General features: G+C 41.6%; 1 protein-coding gene across 1 annotated transcript; it reads left to right on the top strand.

Annotated features, from left to right (window-relative positions):
• Nucleotides 1–2,321: 2,321 nt before the first annotated feature.
• On the top strand, nucleotides 2,322–21,167 carry LOC134541136 (uncharacterized). The gene is made up of 5 exons (XM_063384373.1): nucleotides 2,322–2,571; nucleotides 9,437–9,462; nucleotides 10,743–10,754; nucleotides 14,884–15,101; nucleotides 21,080–21,167. Exons 1-5 carry the CDS (start codon nucleotides 2,322–2,324, stop codon nucleotides 21,165–21,167), a joined length of 594 nt encoding a protein of 197 aa, XP_063240443.1.
• The last annotated feature ends 1,447 nt before the right edge of the window (nucleotides 21,168–22,614 follow it).

Genomic DNA, 22,614 nt, shown 5'->3' with positions numbered 1-22,614 from the left:
AAGATGGCGACCGAAACGATAACTGCAACAGTGGTTTTTAAATTTTTATTATTTAATTCGATTAAATAATTTTTTTTATGAATTTCAAAAATTTTTCCTGTTTTTCTAACATAAAAATTGCGGATTTTAATGATTGCGGGCGTAACGATAATTGCAACAGTTACGAATTAATACAAGATGGCGGATCTGTTCGAACATGTAGTGCTATTATTACTTAAAATTAAAAAAAAATCAAGTCCCGATAAGCATTTTATTTTTTTATATACCTTATTTTATTCTCAGTCTGGTAAATGTCACGATAGCCGAGCGGTTAAAGGCGTATGTTTTCCAACCTAGAGATTAGAGCTGTGCTGGTTGGAATCACAGCGCTCCAATGTATTTTGCATAAAAAAATAAATTTGGTATGTCGATAAGGACCATAATAGCTCTGGTAGGTAATGGAACATCGACCTTATGTGATGAGACAGAGCGACGCTGGCGCTATCTAGGAACCAACAACATAAACAAAGTCGACGGTATCCAAGATGGCGGCCTCCATTGGAACAGAAAAAAATCAAGTGCGATGCTGGCGCTATCTAGGAACAAACAACAGAATTAGAGACGACGGTATCCAAGATGGAGGCCTCCAGCGGAACAGAAAAAATCAATATGGCGACAGAGACGAAAATTTCATCATGAGTGGGGCGCTCGCTTTAAAGATGGCGGATTTTAAAGATGGCATCGTGACCTACTTGTCCCGTTATGCTGTGTCCCATTACGCCGTGTCCGTCACACCGTGTCCCATTATGGCATGTCCCGTTACACTGCATCCAAGATGGCTGATACAAGATGGCGGATCCAGAATGGCCGCCGGTGTCAAGGTCAAGGTCATCCAAGATGGCCGCCGTGATGTCACAATCCAATATGGCGGTCGGCTCCAAAGGCTCCACAACCTGAATCCTGCCGCAGGAGGAACATTTACATACTACTGTGAGCCAGTCCGATGACCGGCCCAGGAGACCATTCGAGAGGAGTGCCCGGAGGACTGCTTCTACCAGTACCTAGAGTGATGGATGACGCTGTCCGTTGATCGCGCTGTGCAGTGGTCACCGAGGATTGCCTATTTTCCCTGGTGTGGTTTGTTGAAACCGAGGATGGTTCGTCCCAGTCCCGTCCCATCGCTGTATAAACTTTCGTCGTTACGTTCAAGAGTTCTATCCACGTTAATAAACAATTATTCATTCAAAGAGACTTAAAGAATTGAAAGTTTAAACAAAAATTGTAACAACTATTCTTCATACATGTTAACTTGGCTAATTTAACCATCGTATATTTGACCGGGATCCCAGTATTACATAGTTTTAGACGTATTACATGATTAGAATTCATTTTGGAGTTAGAAACTGTTGATTAAGATGTTTACTCTGGTGTAGTATGTTTTCACTGAAACCCAGAGGTTTGCTCACCGACTGATTACTAAACGGCACACACCATAATACATACATAATTTATTTTAGTTCGTTGTAACTTTCAACTTGAACTAAACTTTAGAGTAGAGACAATATTAATTTATATTAATCTGAAGTAATTGATTTACATCTTTGCATTAATATTAATTTTTGCAATTTGATTACGACTTTGCACTTGGATTGATAAGGAACAAAACCCCTGTAAGAATTCCAATCATCTGAGATTAGCAAATAATTTTAATTATACTATAGTGTGATTTATTAATTCTGTGGATCAAATATGTTATATGAATGTTATGTCAACGATACAGAAACACTTAGATAATACACTACCATTTGTCACAGATACCACATACTTTTATTTACCACAAATAAAATAGTTACACTTAGAAGTATTTTCAGTTTGGATTCGAGTAAGGTTAATTTACATTATTCAATTCATTCATTCTGGCAGGACACCACAGATGTTAGGAAATATACAATAAATAATTAATAATTTCCGTTTGACACATTAGTGGGTTCTGCCCAGATTATGGCGCCCAACATTTAGGGCCATATTTCGGTGGAAACAACCGAATACTACACAGAGACATTGAAAACATAAATAGTAGGAGAGATGAAAATTTTGAATCCCATGTCATGTCATTTGAGGGAAATCGAGATCCATATTTCCTCAGAGGAAGAACACACGGAGATAGTAGTAATATACAGTCGGAAATAGTTTCAGAGAGAATGTCAGAGGTAGTAGAAATGGAAGCAGAGACGGTCCCAGAACTTCATCACGATGCGAATTCCCCAATCAATCGTCAGTTGCAACAGGATGAGGAAGCAACTTAAACAGTAAAGGAACATCAAACTGTTACGCTAGAACAGATGTTCAAATTTATACAGGAACGCGAGAAACGGGAGCGCGAACACGAGAAACGGAAGCGTGAACGCGAGAAACAGGAGGAGAAACAGGAACGTGAACGCGAGAAAGAGGAGGAGAAACAGGAACGTGAACGCAAGGAACAGGAGGAGAAACGGGAGCGTGAATGCGAGAAAGAGGCGGAGAAATGGGAGCACGAACGCGAGAAACGGGAGTGTGAATGCAAGGAACAGAAGGAGAAACAGGAACGCGAACGTGAGAAACAGGAGAATACTGAGAGACTAGATAATATTGCACGAATTTTGAATACGGCGTTAAACAGTTTGGCTGCCGAAACAGAACAACTTCGAACAGATATTACACAAACACAACAAACAATGGAGCAAAATTTTACTGTTGTTAATAAACGTATTGAGTCATTAGAAAACACAGTACCGTGTTTGAAGGAAAATGTTAATCAATTACAAAAGAATTTAGAAGGGAAAGTAAACCGAGTAGAAATACGCGTGGAGGAAATGGAGAGAGAGGTCAGACAAAACACTGCGTTGTGCACGACGAAACAAGCAGTCACAAATGAGAAGACTAACAACACAAGGGAAAATATTAGTGTAGCCAGTTCAACTGGAATAAGCGCAGAACCGACCACGACTATTAGTAACGATTTTCCATTAGTTACTGACCCCATGTTAACACTCCACCATCCCGCTAGGAAATGGTTGCACAACGTTCCTACGTATGCCGGAAAGAGTACCGAGAACCCCAGGAAATTTCTCAACCAATACGAGGAGTACTGTAATATATTCAGGTTATCGGAAACGGATAGGCTGAAAAACATCAGTCATTGTTTGAAAGACACTGCATACTATTGTTGGGAACTACTCAAAGATTCGGTCACTGATTATAGTTCTTTCCGCAAGTAATTTCTACAACAATTCTGGAGTACCAGAATACAAAGTAATTTGCGTATTCAGTTACATTCTGAAAAGTTCGAACCTAGGAGATTTCAAAACCTAGAAGCCCACATAAGCAACATGTATGAGAGGACACATTATCTAGACTGTAACATGGAAGATGAAGAATTTATAGCGATGATACTATCTCAGTTACCTGTTAGGTATCAGTTACAGTTAACTGGACATAACTACAACGGAATAGTTGATTTAAAGAACACCTACTTAACTATGACCGACTCGAAAAGCTTGATAGGGCGAACTCAAACAAGGAGGTGTTCGAACGTAAAAACACTAATCAATCTCCGCCATTGTATCAAAATTGGCGAAATAAAAGTGGTGAGCAGGAGAATGGACAGAAACCATCGCGCGTGAATACATTGAACGTAGAACCATCCAGAAATCAGTGGTATTATAAAGGCTACCGGGGTCGACGCCGAAATTACAATTACTGGAATAGACCGAACTATTCAAACGGTAATCAAAGACAACGAGATAATTGCGACCAAGGACAACACTTTAGCCAACAACAGGAAGGGGCCGTTTGGATCTCGAATCAGAAATTAAATACAGACCAGGTAGTAGAACACTGCGGGTGTGATCGAAACACGTCACGCGGTCAATATCGCGTAGGAGCCCAAACCTTTTGTCCGTCGGGAAAAGTAATAACGAGCATGAGTAACCCCGAACACGAGGTTTCGCGAGGGGAGAATGCCAAACTTATTTCTCCAAGCAACGAAAATGGCAATAGGAAATGGTCGTCTAACCAAACGAATGATTGTGCGAACTTTAGCCTAGGAGGAAATCAGGCGCAAAACACGGCCAAGAGTTCTGGTCAGATAACAACAACGTGGCTACCTGACAAAATAAAAGAATTCACTAATCAAACAGGAAACTAGTCAGGGAGGGTGTACCACAGCTCCTATCACCGCTCCCTAATGTGAATGTGGAAGGGGCTAATACACACAACGAATATTCGTCGGAAATTCAAACAAACACTTTAGTCACAAAACGGATCAATGCTGTGATTTTCAAAGAAAACGAACGAGATTTTGTACTCAGCGAACCCTGCGTAGAAACCGGTAATGCTAAGGAGGCATTGTGTCCTGAAATCACACTTATCATAAATGGAGTCAGGTTACCTGTTTTGTTGGACAGCGGAGCAGAAATTTCATGTATTAGTGAAGATTGTGTCTCCATGATTGAAAGCACAGGAATTAAACTACCTTGTATGCCCGTTCCAAATATTAAGATTTTAGGAGTAACATCCAGGGCTAGTCCCATAATCAATCGACAAACCTTATTAGAGATCGAAGGATTAGGTAACGTAAAACGCGTGCCTATCTTAATAGTAAAAGGTTTGGCAAAACCTATTATACTAGGAATCGATTTTCTTACTATGTATAAAGTTATATTCGATTTCGGAGGATAAATGATTACGGCTATGGATAATTTAGAAAACCCGACTACTTCAGAAAAATGGGAAGATACGGACAAATGCGTTACCCTTATTAGAGAAGTAAATCCTTATTAAACGATATGCAATACTACTCTGACCAATCTTGATGCTACCGAGGAAGACTTGCGTAATGCAGTGAGTGGAGTCACTTTAATTAATAATAACGAGAAAAATGGACTATTTCAAGTTTTAAAGAATTTTCAGAAAGTATTTTCGGATAAACCCGGCCTAAACAACTTGTACCAGGCTAGCATATGTGTGAAACCAGGCGAGCCGTTTCATAGGAAATCTTACCCGATACCAGCCAAATTTTTAAGTGAAGCCGAAGAATACTTGCAGTTGATGTTAGACTGGAAGGTAGTTGAACGAGCTCCCAGCCCTTTTACCAATGCGTTCTTGTGCGTCAGAAAAAAATACGGATCCGTGCGGTTATGTTTGGACGCACGTGAAATTAACAAGATAACCGTCCGAGACCGAGAAAGCCCCCGACCGATCAGTGATATTTTGCGATTATATCAAGGTGTAAAATTCCTAACCACTTTAGATTTGTCGACTGGCTATTGGCAAATTCCTTTGAAGAAGGAATCACAGAAGTAAACTTCATTTTTATTTAAGAATTATCAGTACGTAATTCGAGTAATGCCTTTTGGGTTATGTAATGCCGTGGCGGAATTCACGAGGTGTTTGGACCAGACATTAGAACCTGAATGTAAAAGTTTCGCGCGTGCTTATGTCGATGACATACTTATTACTTCGGCGTCACTTGAAGAACACTTGATCCATATTAGTATTGTACTGACTAAGTTACGTGATGCTGGCATGACGGCGAAGTTGAAGAAGTCCATGTTCTGTCGACAAGAATTACCTTTCCTAGGCCACATTTTGACACCTACCGGCATTAAAACATCACCCGAAAAATTGCAGAGTATTACCAATTTTCCTACGCCTAAGAACTTCAAACAATTAAGGACTTTTCTTGGTGTAATCGGATTCTATCGCAACTATAGTGATAAAATAGCCAAAGTAGCTGTACCCCTTTTCCGGTTATTAAAAAAGGACCAAGCATGGGATTGGTGTGAAGAAGCCAAGAAAGCGTTTGAGGACTTGAAGAAAATTTTCGTCGAAGAACAAGTCTTACACCACCCTGTTCTAGGCAGAGATTTCCTGTTATACACAGATGCGTCAGCCTACGCGCTGGACGCATAATTAGCACAAGCGGACGATGAAGGTTTAGAGCGTACTGTCGCGATGGCAAGTCGAACTTTAAACAAAGCCGAGAGAAACTATACGGTCACAGAGCGAGAAACCTTAGCAATTATATGGGAATTGCAAAAATTTAGAGATCTATTATTGGGCGAACATGTAAAATTGCTGACAGACCATCAAGCCTTATTGTTTTTAAAAACTGGGAAAATCTTTGGTAGCAGATTAACTAGATGGTGTCTACTTATACAAGAATATGACATCGAAATTTGTCATATCAAGGGCAAGGAAAACGTAGTAGCTGACTACCTTAGCCGAGTACCGGATGTCGTGGAAAATGAAATACCTAACAAGAAAAACCGAAGGCATTTTTCGTCGCTCATTTAGTTACAAAACAAATCGCCACTAACGACACTATTAAAAATATTTTTCAAAAACTGGCACAACTCCAAGATGATGATGAGTTCTGTAAAAACATTAAGGTAAAACTTCAAAACGTTGGATCGGAGCACAAACTCAATACCAAGTATTGTATTTCTGATAATGGTTTCCTATCTTGCCAGGGAAAACTATGTTCCCGATTTGAAGATGTATGGAAACCGGTCATACCTAGGGAAATAATAAACAAGGTTATATGGGAGATCCATCGTAATTTTGCATATGTGGTTCCAAAAAATTGACGGCGGCGTTGAGTAGAAAATTGTACTGTCCTAATTTGCCTAAATGTGTAGCGAAAATTACCCGTTCCTGTAACCTCTTCCAAAAGGCAAAACACTCCCAATTAACCTTATCGGTGAGATGCAACCGATAATTCCGAGAGGACCTTTACAATTGGTGTCCGTAGACTTACTGGGACCATTGCCTCGATCAACCGCTGGAGTGAAATATGTATTTGTAATGTTAGACGTATTCTCTAAATACGCAAAACTATACCCCATAGTCAGCGTCACTAGCAGAGTCGTTCTTTAAAAGGTAAAAAAATTTGAAACTGAGGTGGGACATGCCGAAGCTATTATTTCCGATCACGCTACACAATTTACTAGTCCAATATGGCAAGAAGGATTGAGACAATTGCGGATTACACCAACCATGTCTTCGATTAGACATCCTCAGAGTAATCCTGTCGAAAGACTAATGCGCACGTTGGGTAACATGTTGCGTACATTCTGTTATGACGCGCAGCAAAATTGGATGACCAAACTACCATTTATTGAGTGTGTCCTTAATCACACCATACATAGCTCAACCAACAACACACCTTACGAAGTACTTACTGGAAAACCATCTCATATCATACCAGATACTTTGATACCTTAGCTAAAACATGAGATTGCGGAAGAGGAACAGCAAGAGCTGGAAGAAATAAGAAGGGAAAATGAGGAGTTAGTTAAGGCTAAGCTGACATCCGCTGCAGATCTCAGGAAAAGGCATCAGAAGCTTTCAGAAAAAAAATACGTTCGTTTGCGGAGACTTCGTACTAAAAAGGACTAACCCAATCAGCAAATTCTGGAAATATGTAACCCGAAAATTATTTTTATTGTTTGATGGAACATATTTAGTGACGAAAGTTATTAGAAACAACTGTTATGAACTGTCCGACATTAACACCAGGCAGATTGTAGGACACTACAACATTACCCAGCTTAGGGAATATCACCAGCCCATTTTAACATGATTATCTTGACAGTTTCACACCTATGATTTTAATCATACGTCACGTTGACACAGCATTCATTAGATTTTTTTTGTTGCACTCTAACATGTGTTTAATTTATTATTGTTAACATAATTATGGTTAGTTGTTTGCAGTTAATGATCAAATGCTAGAATAGAATAACCTAAGTGAAAGGACACTGAGAACTTTGAGTGAATGAACATTTATTTAGTGTTATATTAGAAATGTCATTCTGCTGGTTATTAAAAAAAAAAAACTGCCCACAATAAACATTTCTAGGAAGGGGCAATTCTATAAAGGTAATTTCTACACTTTATAGAAATCGGTTTATTTATTTTATTCACGCTTAACATTTTCATCAGTTTGATTATGGTTCGCTTATTCTATACAATTGTGTGTGATTCGAATAGTATTTTGCTTTGTCTATGATTATGATTTTATCTTTGGTCATAAACTTAAAATTATTTTTAATTCATTTTCTCGGCATTTGTAAAGAAAAGGAGTTTTTTTTATTACTTAATTTCTGGACCAACAGTTCATGTTTTGTCAAAATTTAGAGAATCGCGGTGTTATTAACAAGACAGGAAAAAAAATGTTCTTTTAGAATGTTTGGCAGTAAGCACGTTTTAAGTTAGATTCTACAAATAGCTACTACGAGAAATATGACGATATAAAATAATTCAAGCTGGATTGCTGAAAATTGGAGAAAATTTATAGATATTTGTAAGGAATTAAGTGGATTTAGATAAAATTATTTACGAAGAATTACCAGATACTTTCAAAGAGACCTGAACCATTATCTGCGGATATCGACGTGTATAAAAGAACTTACCATGAATAGGTAATTTTGAGGATAATCTCAAATTGACCTGCTAAAGACTAATCGACAAATTCAATGAAGATTTGATGCCCGAGTCTACTTCTGTACTTCTGTCCTGCTCAACCACGACTGACTGAAGGAAGGTGTGGAATAACGTTTCAACTCGACGATGGAGTATCCAGAGAAGGACGATCCGTGAGCCAGTCCGACGACCAGCCCAGGAGACCGTTCGAGAGGAGTGCTCGGAGGACTGCTTCTACCAGTACCTAGAGTGATGGATGTCGCTGTCCGTTGATCGCGCTGTGCAGTGGTCACTGAGGATTGCCTATTTTCCCTGGTGTGGTTTGCTGAAACCAAGGTTGGTTCGTCTCAGTCCCGTCCCGTCACTGTATAAACTTTGGTCGTTACGTTCAAGAGTTCTATCCACGTTAATAAACAATTATTCATTCAAAGAGACTTAAAGAATTGAAAGTTTAAACAAAAATTGTAACAACTATTTTTCATACATGTTAACTTGGCTAATTTAATCATTGTATATTTTACCAGGATCCCAGTATTACATAGTTTTAGACGTAGTACATGATTGGAATTCATTTTGGAGTTAGAAACTATTGATTAAGATGTTTACTCTGGTGTAGTATGTTTTCACTGAAACCCAGAGGTTTGCTTACCGACTGATTACTAAACGGCACACACTCATAATACTGTCGTGGCCTTGTCTCTGGTGAAGGTGTGGAGACGGGGTGGACGTCGCTCGGTCGTTCAGTTGTGTTGTTTGCCCGGTGCCAGCTCTTTGGTAGAGCAGCCTCACACTCTGAGGCGGGAGTAGACTGTTCGGCCCAGTGCAGCTGACCGAGGACGTGCTGACAAGGAGTAGCTAGCAGGAAGATTGGGTGTAGAAGAGAGGATGCCCGCGGTCTCACGAAGAGTCGCTAGCAGAAAGGATGGAAGTTTGAGAGAGGGATGCCCGCAGTCTCACGAAGAGTCGCTAGCAGAGGATTGCCCGCGGTCTCACGAAGAGTCGCTAGCAGAAAGGAGGGAAGTTGGAAAGAGGGATGCACGCGGTCTCGCAAGGAGTCGCTAGCAGGAGTGTAGGAGAGAGGGATGCCCGCGGTCTCACTAAGAGTCGCTAGCAGAGGAAAGGAAGATAAGGAATTCAAGCCAATGATACCACTTTTGACTGAGATAATATTTATTCTCCCAGATTGGCTGGGAGAGAGGAGAACTTACAATGGTGGTTTTCTCCCAGATTGGCTGGGAGAGGATAGCTGTCTAGGCTTGTTAGCCCGCACAATTTATACACGTTTCGTCTACAATCATTTGTGTTAAAGTTTTACATATTTCTATCTCTTTTGATCTTTTGCATTTAACAATATTATTTACACGTCTACAGAACATACTTACAATATACACTTAATAATCTACATAAATATTTACAATAATAACATATATAACATAACTATAATACATTGTCTCTTTATATTTACAACTGCCATCTGGTGACGAGTGGTGGCACTACCAGGGCCATGGTTGGAGTGTTGCCCCGCGGACAGGACTGTGACCCGGGTTTTTGTTTAATAAAGAGGAGGTACGACGTCAGACGCCCCCCCCCCCCCCCCTGGAAAAGCCCGGGTTTAGGCCGTCCGCGCGCCCTCCAGCAGGCACATGATGCCTTTTCTCCTCGTAGTTGCGATCGTCAGGTCCGGCCTGCTGGTTCCGGATTCCCTGGGTCGCCATTCACCAGTGTGTCCAGTTCGCTGCCGGTGACATAATCTGCCAGGTACAGTGGGGGCCGGCGGCGGCGTCGGCAGTGTCTCTGGTTGTCCTCAGCTGGTTCCTCCACGTTAACCCGGAATTCGGCATCGGCGAGGGAGGCTCCATGCCCCCACCCACCTCGGGTAGGGGAGGGTGGTTCTGTTGTCTCAATGTCTTCCTGTTCTGTCACCAGGAGCTGCTCCTCTGTGGTGTATACGCCCGCCTCTGGTGTCCCCGTGACATCAAGGATCTGAATTCGTGCTGGGTGCCTCCGGTGCTGTCGCCTCGGGGTCGTGGCAGGGGCTTCTGCAGGCCTCTCCATTATTGTCCTTGGGCTCGGTGTTCCCTGGAACAGATGCTGCATTCCTTGGGGTGAGACAGATTGGTGGTTGTCCGGCATTGTTCCTGCCACATCTGGCGTAGGATCCTCCCCGGTATTGCCCCCTTCTGGGAGTGCTGTTTTCCGGATGTGGTCCCGGTGTACTTTTCGCCTTTGCCTACCCCGGCGCACCAAATACGTACTTTGACTTAGCCGCTTCAGGATGCCGTGTGGTCCCGACCACCTGGGGCTCAGTCCAGCACAGTAGTTCCTAATTGCATTGGACAGGGGATGTGTGCGGATATACACGTGGTCACCGGGCTGTAGCTCTGGTGGTTGTCGTGTGGTCTGCGGGGTTATCTGCTGAGTGTAGGCTCTCTGGTGTTCTTGCGCTTTTGTCAGTTCAATCGCTTGCCACCGACAGCGATCCTCGGGGTCTTCCCCTTCATCAGTCACTTCGTGGGCCGTCCATTCGCTGGGCATGGTCCATATCTCATCCAGTCCTTCTGCTTGCTTTGCTCGTCGACGCTCAGCCTCTGAGGAGGTGCGTTGGGCGTCGAGAACTCGTTGTTTGAGTTCGATCAGGTCCGCTGGAGGTGGGTCATCATCTCCCACAGTGAGCAGGCGACAGGTCAAGTCTCTTGGCCTGTGGTCGTGTGACCTGTGGGAAGGTGGTATGCTTCCTAGTGTATATACAGCCAGGCGCTCACATTTACCAAAATTTACCAGGCCTGATGCTGGTGAAATCATGGCATCCTGCTCTACCAACCATGGCTGTCCGAGTACCAAATCTTCTCTGAGTCCTTCTACCACGACTGCTGAAGTTTGGGTCACCATCTCCCGTATACCCACAGTGAAGATGGCATCTCCAATGGCTGTCCCGGTTCCAGTGTTCGTAGCAAGGCGCAGGGCACAGCGTCTGGGTGTGATATCTGCGGGTGGTACACAATGCTGGGCGACGAATACATGGCTCGCCCCTGTGTCTATAAGTGCGGCAGTCTGTCTCCCGTTCAAGGTGATGGGGATCCGCATCAGTCGGTTTTCTAGCGTGGTGAGCTGCCCCAGTTGTTCAATGTTGTTCTGTGTGGCTTGCGGCAGGGGATTGGCTGGTACGGGGTTTAAGTCTGTAGGTCCTACACCCCCTACTGCCCGTTTTCCCGCCAGTTGTTGTTGCTGTTGGTGTCTCTGGCAGTTCTGATGCCAGTGATACGTGCCCTGTGGGGATCCCAGACGGCACTGTGGTGGTCGGCCTCCATCGCGCCGATTGCCTGCATTCTGCCATCCTGGAGATGTGTTTTGGTCTGTCCCACCACGTGGGCCCTCGATCGCCTGTGTTGCTGTCCGCCATGGACGTTCCTGCGGTATGGCCCTGCTTGTCCCTGCAGGTGCTCCAACCTGATGTCTGGGTCCTCGTTCGGGGATAGTTGTCCCGGTCCGACGTCCCAGGAGGTGTCGTAGGTTGCCTTCTGTAGCTGTTGCCTGTCGTACGTAGTCCTCTACCGTCCCATTGCAGTATGGCCTGAGGAATGGTTGCAATTCTTCTCGCATTAATGCAGTAACTTCTGGCAAAGCTTGCTCGGGGTCTTCTCCTGGGGCTATGTGCCGGTACAGACGCAGCTTGTTTGCCACGAATTGCTCTACTGACTCTGAGTCCTTTTGGGTCTCGCCGTAGAAGCGAGCCTTACAGCTCATGACTGCCATGCGGTCGTCGAAGCGCAGTGTTAAGCGGGTAGCGAACTCCTGCCACTGCATGTCATATCGTCCCCACAGGTTCCACCACTCACGAGCTTGCCCGCGTAATTGCTCACTCATGCGTTGTGTCCATTCTTCAATCTGCACCCCGCATTGTGTCAACCGTCCCTGACACCACTGCACAAACTCGCATGGGTCCTCATGCGCTAGCCCACTGAACTCTGGTAGCACTATGCGTCCTGTTGCGGTAGCTGTCCGCCCCATATGCACGTTTGGTTGCACTGCTGGGCTTGCAAGTACCTCCCAGTCTATGAGGTTTGCCCCTGCCTTCTGTGTTGGTGCCTGTAAGGGCCTTGGTGTTGCTATTGTATCCCAAACCAATGTACCCATTGCTAAATCTGCTCTCACTGGTTTGCACTCAGATGTGTTGTGCCATTGTTCCTCTCCTGTCATTAGGTCAAAGTCCTTTGGTGGTTGACCTGTTTCGCATGTGGTTGTCAGTCTGTGTGATAGCATTGTGTCACGAATTTCTACACGTTCTGTCCTGCACACATTCTCCTATACTCCTTTAGTGAATATACACACTTCGGGTCGCCGAATGCTGCTGACTGTTCATGAACTCTGGTAGTCTCGATGATGAAGTGCCCCACATTGGGCGCCAAATGTCGTGGCCTTGTCTCTGGTGAAGCTGTGGAGACGGGGTGGACGTCGCTCGGTCGTTCAGTTGTTGTGTTGTTTGCCCGGCGCCAGCTCTTTGGTAGAGCAGCCTCACACTCTGAGGCGGGAGTAGACCGTTGGGCCCAGTGCAGCTGACCGAGGACGTGCTGACAAGGAGTGGCTAGCAGGAAGATTGGGTGTAGAAGAGAGTATGCCCGCGGTCTCACGAAAAGTCGCTAGCGGAAAGGATGGAAGTTGGAGAGAGGGATGCCCGCAGTCTCACGAAGAGTCGCTAGCAGAGGATTGCCCGCGGTCTCACGAAGAGTCGCTAGCAGAAAGGAGGGAAGTTGGAAAGAGGGATGTCCGCGGTCTCGCAAGGAGTCGCTAGCAGGAGTGTAGGAGAGAGGGATGCCCGCGGTCTCACTAAGAGTCGCTAGCAGAGGATTGCCCGCGGTCTCACAAGGAGTCGCTAGCGGATAGGTGCGAGAGAATGAGAGAGAGAAGGAGAGAGAGAAGGAAAGCCCGCGGTCTCACGAAGAGTCGCTAGCTGAGGACAGGAAGATGAGGAATTCAAGCCAATGATACCACTTTTGACTGAGATAATATTTATTCTCCCAGATTGGCTGGGAGAGAGGAGAGCTTACAATGGTGGTTTTCTCCCAGATTGGCTGGGAGAGGATAGCTGTCTGGGCTTGTTAGCCCGCACAATTTATACACGTTTCGTCTACAATCATTTGTGTTAAAGTTTTACATATATTGCTATCTCTTTTGATCTTTTGCATTTAACAATATTATTTACACGTCTACAGAACATACTTACAATATACACTTAATAATCTACATAAATATTTACAATAATAACATATATAACATAACTATAATACATTGTCTCTTTATACTTACAACTGCCATCTGGTGACGAGTGGTGGCACTACCAGGGCCATGACTGGAGTGTTGCGCCGCGGACAGGACTGTGACCCGGGTTTTTGTTTAATAAAGAGGAGGTACGACGTCAATACATACATAATTTATTTTGTTCGTTGTAACTTTCAACATGAACTAAAATTTAAAGTGGAGACAATATTAATTTATTTTAATCTGAAGTAATTGATTTACATCTTTGCATAAATATTAATTTTTGCAACTTGATTACGACTTTGCACTTGGATTGATGAGGAACAAAACCCCTGTTAGAATTCCAATCATCTGAGATTAGCAAATAATTTTAATTATACTATAGTGTGATTTATTAATTCTGTGGATCAAATATGTTATATGAATGTTATGTCAACGATACAGAAACACTTAGATAATACACTACCATTTGTCACAGATACCACATACTTTTATTTACCACAGATAAAATAGTTACACTAAGAAGTATTTTCAGTTTGGATTCGAGTAAGGTTAATTTACATTATTCAATTCATTCATTCTGGCAGGACACCACAGATGTTAGGAAATATACAATAAATAATTAATAATTTCCGTTTGACACATTTGTGGGTTCCGCCCGGATTATGGCGCCCAACATTTAGGCCATATTTCGGTGGAAACAACCGAATACTACACAGAGACATTGAAAACATAAATAGTAGGAGAGATGAAAATTTTGAATCCCAGGTCATGTCATTTGAAGGAAATCGAGATCCATATTTCCTCAGAGGAAGTACACACGGAGATAGTAGTAATATACAGTCGGAAATAGTTTCTGAGAAAATGTCAGATGTAGGAGAAATGGAAGCAGAGACGGTCCCAGAACTTCATCACGATGCGAATTCCCCAATCAATCGTCAGTTGCAACAGGATGAGGAAGCAACTTGAACAGTAAAGGAACATCAAACTGTTACGCTAGAACAGATGTTCAAATTTATACAGGAATGCGAGAAACGGGAGCGCGAACACGAGAAACGGGAGCGTGAACGCGAGAAACAGGAGGAGAAACAGGAACGTGAACGCGAGAAACAGGAGGAGAAACAGGAACGTGAACGCAAGGAACAGGAGGAGAAACGGGAGCGTGAACGCGAGAAACAGTAGGAGAAACGGGAGCACGAACGCGAGAAACGGGAGCGTGAACGCAAGGAACAGGAGGACATACGGGAGCGTGAACGCGAGAAACAGGAGAAGAAACAGGAACGCGAACGCGAGATACGGGAGCGTGAACACAAGGAACAGGAGGAGAAACAGGAACGCGAATGCGAGAAACAGGAGAATACTGAGAGACTAGATAATATTGCACGAATTTTGAATACGGCGTTAAACAGTTTGGCTGCCGAAACAGAACAACTTCGAACAGATACTACACAAACACAACAAACAATGGAGCAAAATATTATTGTTGTTAATGAATGTATTGAGTCATTAGAAAACACAGTACTGTGTTTGAAGGAAAATGTTAATCAATTACAAATTAATTTAGAAGGGAAAGTAAACCGAGTAGAAATACGCGTGGAGGAAATGGAGAGAGAGGTCAGACAAAACACTGTGTTGTGCACGACGAAACAAGCAGTCACAAATGAGAAGACTAACAACACAAGGGAAAATATTAGTGTAGCCAGTTCAACTGGAATAAGCGCAGAACCGACCACGACTATTAGTAACGATTTTCCATTAGTTACTGACCCCATGTTAACACTCCACCATCCCGCTAGGAAATGGTTGCACAACGTTCCTACGTATGCCGGAAAGAGTACCGAGAACCCCAGGAAATTTCTCAACCAATACGAGGAGTACTGTAATATATTCAGGTTATCGGAAACGGATAGGCTGAAAAACATCAGTCATTGTTTGAAAGACACTGCATACTATTGTTGGGAACTACTCAAAGATTCGGTCACTGATTATAGTTCTTTCCGCAAGTAATTTCTACAACAATTCTGGAGTACCAGAATACAAAGTAATTTGCGTATTCAGTTACATTCTGAAAAGTTCGAACCTAGGAGATTTCAAAACCTAGAAGCCCACATAAGCAACATGTATGAGAGGACACATTATCTAGACTGTAACATGGAAGATGAAGAATTTATAGCGATGATACTATCTCAGTTACCTGTTAGGTATCAGTTACAGTTAACTGGACATAACTACAACGGAATAGTTGATTTTAAAGAACAACTACTTAACTATGACCGACTCGAAAAGCTTGATAGGGCGAACTCAAACAAGGAGGTGTTCGAACGTAAAAACACTAATCAATCTCCGCCATTGTATCAAAATTGGCGAAATAAAAGTGGTGAGCAGGAGAATGGACAGAAACCATCGCGCGTGAATACATTGAACGTAGAACCATCCAGAAATCAGTGGTATTATAAAGGCTACCAGGGTCGACGCCGAAATTACAATTACTGGAATAGACCGAACTATTCAAACGGTAATCAAAGACAACGAGATAATTGCGACCAAGGACAACACTTTAGCCAACAACAGGAAGGGGCCGTTTGGATCTCGAATCAGAAATTAAATACAGACCAGGTAGTAGAACACTGCGGGTGTGATCGAAACACGTCACGCGGTCAATATCGCGTAGGAGCCCAAACCTTTTGTCCGTCGGGAAAAGTAATAACGAGCATGAGTAACCCCGAACACGAGGTTTCGCGAGGGGAGAATGCCAAACTTATTTCTCCAAGCAACGAAAATGGCAATAGGAAATGGTCGTCTAACCAAACGAATGATTGTGCGAACTTTAGCCTAGGAGGAAATCAGGCGCAAAACACGGCCAAGAGTTCTGGTCAGATAACAACAACGTGGCTACCTGACAAAATAAAGGAATTCACTAATCAAACAGGAAACTAGTCAGGGAGGGTGTACCACAGCTCCTATCACCGCTCCCTAATGTGAATGTGGAAGGGGCTAATACACACAACGAATATTCGTCGGAAATTCAAACAAACACTTTAGTCACAAAACGGATCAATGCTGTGATTTTCAAAGAAAACGAACGAGATTTTGTACTCAGCGAACTCTGCGTAGAAACCGGTAATGCTAAGGAGGCATTGTGTCCTGAAATCACACTTATCATAAATGGAGTCAGGTTACCTGTTTTGTTGGACAGCGGAGCAGAAATTTCATGTATTAGTGAAGATTGTGTCTCCATGATTGAAAGCACAGGAATTAAACTACCTTGTATGCCCGTTCCGAGTATTAAGATTTTAGGAGTAACATCCAGGGCTAGTCCCATAATCAATCGACAAACCTTATTAGAGATCGAAGGATTAGGTAACGTAAAACGCGTGCCTATCTTAATAGTAAAAGGTTTGGCAAAACCTATTATACTAGGAATCGATTTTCTTACTATGTATAAAGTTATATTCGATTTCGGAGGATAAATGATTACGGCTATAGATAATTTAGAAAACCCGACTACTCCAGAAAAATGGGAAGTTACGGACAAATGCGTTTCCCTTATTAGAGAAGTAAATCCTTATACAACGATATGCAATACTACTCTGACCAATCTTGATGCTACCGAGGAAGACTTGCGTAATGCAGTGAGTGGAGTCACTTTAATTAATAATAACGAGAAAAATGGACTATTTCAAGTTTTAAAGAATTTTCAGAAAGTATTTTCGGATAAACCCGGCCTAAACAACTTGTACCAGGCTAGCATATGTGTGAAACCAGGCGAGCCGTTTCATAGGAAATCTTACCCGATACCAGCCAAATTTTTAAGTGAAGCCGAAGAATACTTGCAGTTGATGTTAGACTGGAAGGTAGTTGAACGAGCTCCCAGCCCTTTTACCAATGCGTTCTTGTGCGTCAGAAAAAAATACGGATCCGTGCGGTTATGTTTGGACGCACGTGAAATTAACAAGATAACCGTCCGAGACCGAGAAAGCCCCCGACCGATCAGTGATATTTTGCGATTATATCAAGGTGTAAAATTCCTAACTACTTTAGATTTGTCGGCTGGCTATTGGCAAATTCCTTTGAAGAAGGAATCACAGAAGTAAATTTCATTTTTATTTAAGAATTATCAGTACGTATTTCGAGTAATGCCTTTTGGGTTATGTAATGCCGTGGCGGAATTCACGAGGTGTTTGGACCAGACATTAGAACCTGAATGTAAAAGTTTCGCGCGTGCTTATGTCGATGACATACTTATTACTTCGGCGTCACTTGAAGAACACTTGATCCATATTAGTATTGTACTGACTAAGTTACGTGATGCTGGCATGACGGCGAAGTTGAAGAAGTCCATGTTCTGTCGACAAGAATTACCTTTCCTAGGCCACATTTTGACACCTACCGGCATTAAAACATCACCCGAAAAATTGCAGAGTATTACCAATTTTCCTACGCCTAAGAACTTCAAACAATTAAGGACTTTTCTTGGTGTAATCGGATTCTATCGCAACTATAGTGATAAAATAGCCAAAGTAGCTGTACCCCTTTTCCAGTTATTAAAAAAGGACCAAGCATGGGATTGGTGTGAAGAAGCCAAGAAAGCGTTTGAGGACTTGAAGAAAATTTTCGTCGAAGAACAAGTCTTACACCACCATGTTCTAGGCAGAGATTTCCTGTTATACACAGATGCGTCAGCCTACGCGCTGGGCGCAAAATTAGCAGAAGCGGACGATGAAGGTTTAGAGAGTACTGTCGCGATGGCAAGTCGAACTTTAAACAATGCCAAAGGAAACCATACGGTCACAGAGCGAGAAACCTTAGCAATTATATGGGCATTGCAAAAATTTAGAGACCTATTATTGGGCGAACATGTAAAATTGCTGACAGACCATCAAGCCTTATTGTTTTTAAAAACTGGGAAAATCTTTGGTAGCAGATTAACTAGATGGTGTCTACTTATACAAGAATATGACATCGAAATTTGTCATATCAAGGGCAAGGAAAACGTAGTAGCTGACTACCTTAGCCGAGTACCGGATGTCGTGGAAAATGAAATACCTAACAAGAAAAACCGAAGGCATTTTTAGTCGCTCATTTAGTTACAGAACAAATCGCCACTAACGACACTATTAAAAATATTTTTCTTAATCTGGCACAACTCCAAGATGATGATGAGTTTTGTAAAAACATTAAGGTAAAACTTCAAAACGTTGGATCGGAGCACAAACTCAATACCAAGTATTGTATTTCTGATAATGGTATCCTATTTTGCCAGGGAAAACTATGTTCCCGATTTGAAGATGTATGGAAACCGGTCATACCTAGGGAAATAATAAACAAGGTTATATGGGAGATCCATCGAAATTGTGCGCATGTTGGTTCCAAGAAATTGACGGCGGCGTTGAGTAGAAAATTGTATTGTCCTAATTTGCCTAAATGTGTAGCGAAAATTACCCGTTCCTGTGACCTCTGCGAAAAGGCAAAACACTCCCAACACAACCTTATCGGTGAGACGCAACCGATAATTCCGAGAGTACCTTTACAATTGGTGTCCGTAGACTTACTGGGACCATTGCCTCGATCAACCGCTGGAGTGAAATATGTATTTGTAATGTTAGACGTATTCTCCAAATACGCAAAACTATACCCCATAGTCAGCGTCACTAGCAGAGTCGTTCTTTAAAAGGTAAAAAAATTTTAAACTGAGGTGGGACATGCCGAAGCTATTATTTCCGATCACGCTACACAATTTACTAGTCCAATATGGCAAGAAGGATTGAGACAAATGCGGATTACACCAACCAGGTCTTCGATTAGACATCCTCAGAGTAATCCTGTCGAAAGACTAATGCGCATGTTGGGTAACATGTTGCGTACATTCTGTTATGACGCGCAGCAAAATTGGATTACCAAACTACCATTTATTGAGTGTGTCCTTAATCACATCATACATAGCTCAACCAACAACACACCTTACGAAGTACTTACTGGAAAACCATCTCATATCATACCAGATACTTTGATACCTAAGTTAAACTTGAAATTGCGGAAGAGGAACAGCAAGAGCTGGAAGAAATAAGAAGGGAAACTGAGGAGTTAGTTAAGGCTAAGCTGATATCCGCTGTAGATCTCAGGAAAAGGCATCAGAAGCTTTCAGAAAAAAATACGTTCGTTTGCGGAGACTTCGTACTAAAAAGGACTAACCCAATCAGCAAATTCTGGAAATATGTAACCCGAAAATTATTTTTATTGTTTGATGGACCAGATGTAGTGACGAAAGTTATTTGAAACAACTGTTATGAACTGTCCGACATTAACACCAGGCAGATTGTAGGACACTACAACATTACCCAGCTTAGGGAATATCACCAGCCCATTTTAACATGATTATCTTGACAGCTTCACACCTATGATTTTAATCATACGTCACGTTGACACAGCATTCATTAGATTTTTTTTTTGTTGTACTCTAACATGTGTTTAATTTATTATTGTTAACATATGGTTAGTTGTTTGCAGTTAATGATCAAATGCTAGAATAGAATAACCTAAGTGAAAGGACACTGAGAACTTTGAGTGAATGAACATTTATTTAGTGTTATATTAGAAATGTCATTCTGCTGGTTATTAAAAAAAAAAACTGCCCACAATGAACATTTCTAGGAAGGGGCAATTCTATAAAGGTAATTTCTACACTTTATAGAAATCGGTTCATTATTTTATTCACGCTTAACATTTTCATCAGTTTAATTATGGTTCGCTTATTCTATACAATTGTGTGTGATTTGAATAGTATTTTGCTTTGTCTATGATTATGATTTTATCTTTGATCATAAACTTAAAATTATTTTTAATTTATTTTCTTGGCATTTGTAAAGAAAAGGAGTTTTTTTTATTACTTAATTTCTGGACCAACAGTTCATGTTTTGTCAAAATTTAGAGAATCGCGGTGTTATTAACAAGACAGGAAAAAAAATGTTCTTTTAGAATGTTTGGCAGTAAGCACGTTTTAAGTTAGATTCTACAAATAGCTACTACGAGAAATATGACGATATAAAATAATTCAAGCTGGATTGCTGAAAATTGGAGAAAATTTATAGATATTTGTAAGGAATTAAGTGGATTTAGATAAAATTATTTACGAAGAATTACCAGATACTTTCAAAGAGACCTGAACCATTATCTGCGGATATCGACGTGTATAAAAGAACTTACCATGAATAGGTAATTTTGAGGATAATCTCAAATTGACCTGCTAAAGACTAATCGACAAATTCAATGAAGATTTGATGCCCGAGTCTACTTCTGTACTTCTGTCCTGCTCAACCACGACTGACTGAAGGAAGGTGTGGAATAACGTTTCAACTCGACGATGGAGTATCCAGAGAAGGACGATCCGTGAGCCAGTCCGACGACCAGCCCAGGAGACCGTTCGAGAGGAGTGCCCGGAGGACTGCTTCTACCAGTACCTAGAGTGATGGATGTCGCTGTCCGTTGATCGCGCTGTGCAGTGGTCACTGAGGATTGCCTATTTTCCCTGGTGTGGTTTGCTGAAACCGAGGTTGGTTCGTCCCAGTCCCGTCCCGTCGCTGTATAAACTTTCGTCGTTACGTTCAAGAGTTCTATACACGTTAATAAACAATTATTCATTCAAAGAGACTTAAAGCATTGAAAGTTTAAACAAAAATTGTAACAACTATTATTCATACATGTTAACTTGGCTAATTTAATCATCGTATATTTTACCGGGATCCCAGTATTACATAGTTTTAGACGTAGTACATGATTGGAATTCATTTTGGAGTTAGAAACTATTGATTAAGATGTTTGCTCTGGTGTAGTATGTTTTCACTGAAACCCAGAGGTTTGCTCAACGAATGATTACTAAAAGGCACACACTCATAATACATACATAATTTATTTTAGTTCGTTGTAACTTTCAACATGAACTTAACTTTAAAGTGGAGACAATATTAATTTATTTAAATCTGAAGTAATTGATTTATATCTTTGCATAAATATTAAGTTTTGCAACTTGATTACGACTTTGCACTTGGATTGATGAGGAACAAAACCCCTGTAAGAATTCCAATCATCTGAGATTAGCAAATAATTTTAATTATACTATAGTGTGATTTATTAATTCTGTGGATCAAATATGTTATATGAATGTTATGTCAACGATACAGAAACACTTAGATAATACACTACCATTTGTCACAGATACCACATACTTTTATTTACCACAGATAAAATAGTTACACTAAGAAGTATTTTCAGTTTGGATTCGAGTAAGGTTAATTTACATTATTCAATTCATTCATTCTGGCAGGACACCACAGATGTTAGGAAATATACAATAAATAATTAATAATTTCCGTTTGACACATTAGTGGGTTCCGCCCAATCCCGATAGTGGAATTGACATAAAATTATTCTTAGCGTACTAAATTGCACCAGGTGCGATTTAAGGCATGTTTACGTGGTGCGATTTATGCAACTTTCCCTGCTACAACAAACAGCAGTTCTAACCTCAACTAAAATAAGATATTCGCAATGTAACAATACAACTGAATATCTGGCATTGCAAGAAATCCGATCAGTATTAAATTATTCTATAAACATACCTTGTTAATTTCTAAACAGACTATTGTCTTCCGTCAGAATCTTATACCACAACACACGAGAAAATTATTTCGCTTGCCATGGACGACTGAAACTGCTGGTGGGTTTTGTGCACACATCGATTATGCTCCTAGGTACTACAGCTGCCACCAGATATCACTTCGAGTCATCCAGTTCCTTTAAACTAGCAGTGGTGCGATTTACGCACTAGTGCGATTTATGCAACTTTCCCCTATATACATATGTACTTTATGATGAATAAACGTTAGTTTCATCAATAATATATATATTATTTTTGGC

This window comes from Bacillus rossius, chromosome 1 (genome assembly GCF_032445375.1).
Source record: "Bacillus rossius redtenbacheri isolate Brsri chromosome 1, Brsri_v3, whole genome shotgun sequence".
Taxonomy (NCBI): domain Eukaryota; kingdom Metazoa; phylum Arthropoda; class Insecta; order Phasmatodea; family Bacillidae; genus Bacillus; species Bacillus rossius.
The sequence above is the reverse complement of the archived record's forward strand: the minus strand, read 5'-3'. Positions and strand labels throughout refer to the sequence as shown.